Here is a 3,554-nt window from a genome sequence, read left to right on the forward strand (position 1 = left end):
GTATACCCGTCGTTCCCGTGTCGCAATCACCCGGCAGAATTCAAATTCGGCGGGTAGGGGGCATGTAGCATTTAAATTAAGCGTGTCCCCGCGCCGAACGAACTGCGCATGCGCTGTCCGTAAAATATCCCAGTGTGCATTGTTCTAAATGACGTCGCAAGGACGTCATTGGTTTCGACGTGAACGTAAATGCCGTCCAGCCCCATTCACGGACGACTTACGCAAACGACGTAACTTTTTAAATTTTCGACGCGGGAACGACGGCCATACTTAACATTGGCTGCGCCTCATATAGCAGGGGCAACTATACGCCGCGAAAAGACTAACGTAAACGTCGTAACTTTATTGAGTCGGCCGCGCGTACGTTCGGGAATTCGCGTATCTAGCTAATTTGCATACTCGTCACGGAAATCGACGGAAGCGCCACCTAGCGGGCAAAAAAAAAAATTGCAGTTTAGATCCGACGCCGTAAGAGACTTACGTCTGTCGGATCTAATGGATATCTATGCGTAACTGATTCTAAGAATCAGTCGCATAGATACGACGGGCCAGATTAGGACTTACGACGGCGTACATGGCACTGCGCCGTCGTAAATCCTTTGAGAATCTGGGCCTATATGCTTAGAGATTAGTTGGATCAATAATACATTTTACCACTGGGTGGCGACAAAGAACCATGAACAGATCCATCAACTTTGGAAACCTAAACTAAAATTGGACAAGAACAATAATGTGTTGCATTTACATTCTAAGTTATATATTATTAAAATTATTATTTATCATTTTATATAATGACATTGTCACCTGTGGTGCCGAACAAAAGGGGATGTATAATGCTCTTTATGGGTTCTTTGTTGTCTAAATAGATGTAATTTATGACATTACTAATTATGTTTTTATCTAGCCTCTGGGCCTGGAAAGTGACTGTATCTGAGTTTACAGCAAATGTTTTTATCTTTTAAATACATTTTTCTAAATATATAAACTGTTTATGTTTTAATATTTACCAATTGTTTAGGTTTTTTTTTTTGCAGCCTGGTTTACATATTTTTCACATACTTTTTTGTTATTTGTAGGCCTAAAAAAGAATGTATTCGTTTTATTCAACTTAATCAAGAAGGAATACAAATTGAATATAAATTGTTCATATTTACCACTTTCACCCAGCAGGTGGTGCACAGTAGGCTTTCTGCACTATTGTGAATATGTCATTTACAATAATACTGTTAACAGCCTGTAGTTTAATATCCTGCTGTTCAGATAAATTTATGCACATAGATTAATAAATCACAGGAGAGACAAACCCTAGTTAGACCCTTTAAAAAGCGAATAAAGACTGCTGGGCTTTCTTATTACATAACTGTAGGCCCTAAAAGATAAGAGTAACTGTTCCCATTAGAAAGCCTATTAGAGGGAGGAATGTCTCTGGAGAAGGGAGCGGACACTGCAAAGGGAGGAATGTCTCTGGAGAAGGGAGAGGACACTGCAAAGGGAGGAATGTCTCTGGAGAAGGGAGAGGACACTGCAAAGGGAGGAATGTCTCTGGAGAAGGGAGAGGACACTGCAAAGGGAGGAATGTCTCTGGAGAAGGGAGCGGACACTGCAGTGGGAGGAATGTCTCTGGAGAAGGGAGCGGACACTGCAGTGGGAGGAATGTCTCTGGAGAAGGGAGCGGACACTGCAGAGGGAGGAATGTCTCTGGAGAAGGGAGCGGACACTGCAAAGGGAGGAATGTCTATGGAAAAACGAGCGGACACTGCAGAGGGAGGAATGTCTCTGGAGAAGGGAGCGGACACTGCAGAGCGAGGAATATCTGGAGAAGGAAGTGGACACTGCAGTGGTAGGAATGTCTATGGAGAAGGGAGCGGACACTACAGAGGGGGAATGTCTATGGAGAAGGGAGTGGACACTACAGAGGGAGAATGTCTATGGAGCAAGGAGCAGACACTACAAAGGGAGGAATGCCTCTGGAGGAGGGAGTGTACACTGCAGAGGGTGGAATGTCTTTGGAGGAGGGAGCGGACACTGCAGAGGGAGGAATGTCTTTGGAGGAGGGAACGGAAATTTTGCAGGAAGGAATGTCTTTGGAGGAGAGAGCGGACACTAAAGAGGAAGGAATGACTCTGGGGGAGGGAGCGGAAACTGCAGAGGGAGGAATGTCTATGGAGGAGAGAGCAGACATTGTAGAGGGAGGAATGTCTCTGGAGAAGGGAGAGGATACTGCAGAGGGAGGAATGTCTATGGAAAAGGGAGCGGACACTGCAAAGGGAGGAATGTCTATGGAAAAGGCAGCGGACACTACAGAGGGGGAATGTCTATGGAGAAGGGAGCGGACACTACAGAGGGGGAATGTCTATGGAGGAGGGAGCGGACACTACAGGGGGGGAATGTCTATGGAGGAGGGAGCAGACACTACAGAGGGGGAATGTCTATGGAGGAGGGAGCGGACACTACAGAGGGGGAATGTCTATGGAGAAGGGAGAGGACACTGCAAAGGGAGGAATGTCTCTGGAGAAGGGAGCGGACACTGCAGAGGGAGGAATGTCTCTGGAGAAGGGAGCGGACACTGCAGTGGGAGGAATGTCTCTGGAGAAGGGAGCGGACACTGCAGAGGGAGGAATGTCTCTGGAGAAGGGAGAGGACACTGCAGAGGGAGGAATGTCTATGGAAAAGGGAGCAGACACTGCAGAGGGAGGAATGTCTCTGGAGAAGGGAGCGGACACTGCAAAGGGAGGAATGTCTATGGAAAAAGGAGCGGACACTGCAGAGGGAGGAATGTTGTTGGAGAAGGGAGCGGACACTGCAGAGCGAGGAATATCTGGAGAAGGAAGTGGACACTGCAGTGGTAGGAATGTCTATGGAGAAGGGAGCGGACACTACAGAGGGAGAATGTCTATGGAGCAGGGAGCAGACACTACAGAGGGAGGAATGCCTCTGGAGGAGGGAGTGTACACTGCAGAGGGTGGAATGTCTTTGGAGGAGGGAGCAGACACTGCAGAGGGAGGAATGTCTTTTGGAGGAGGGAGCGGACACTGCAGAGGGAGGAATGTCTTTGGAGGAGGGAACGGAAATTTTGCAGGGAGGAATGTCTTTGGAGGAGAGAGCGGACACTAAAGAGGAAGAAATGACTCTGGGGGAGGGAGCGGACACTGCAGAGGGAGGAATGTCTATGGAAAAGGGAGCGGACACTGCAGAGGGAGGAATGTCTCTGGAGGAGAGAGCAGACATTGTAGAGGGAGGAATGTCTCTGGAGAAGGGAGAGGATACTGCAGAGGGAGGAATGTCTATGGAAAAGGGAGCAGACACTGCAAAGGGAGGAATGTCTATGGAAAAGGCAGCGGACACTACAGAGGGGGAATGTCTATGGAGAAGGGAGCGGACACTACAGAGGGGGAATGTCTATGGAGGAGGGAGCGGACACTACAGGGGGGGAATGTCTATGGAGCAGGGAGCAGACACTACAGAGGGGGAATGTCTATGGAGGAGGGAGCGGACACTACAGAGGGGGAATGTCTATGGAGAAGGGAGCGGACACTACAGAGGTGGAATGTCTA

The 3,554-nt window shown here is 48.4% G+C and overlaps 1 protein-coding gene across 1 annotated transcript; it reads left to right on the top strand.

Moving 5' to 3' along the window:
* Window positions 1-2,463: 2,463 nt before the first annotated feature.
* LOC120920045 (loricrin-like) lies at window positions 2,464-3,114 on the top strand. The gene has a single exon (XM_040331956.1). It carries the CDS (start codon window positions 2,464-2,466, stop codon window positions 3,112-3,114), a length of 651 nt encoding a protein of 216 aa, XP_040187890.1.
* The last annotated feature ends 440 nt before the right edge of the window (window positions 3,115-3,554 follow it).

Source organism: Rana temporaria, chromosome 13, assembly GCF_905171775.1.
Source record: "Rana temporaria chromosome 13, aRanTem1.1, whole genome shotgun sequence".
NCBI lineage: Eukaryota > Metazoa > Chordata > Amphibia > Anura > Ranidae > Rana > Rana temporaria.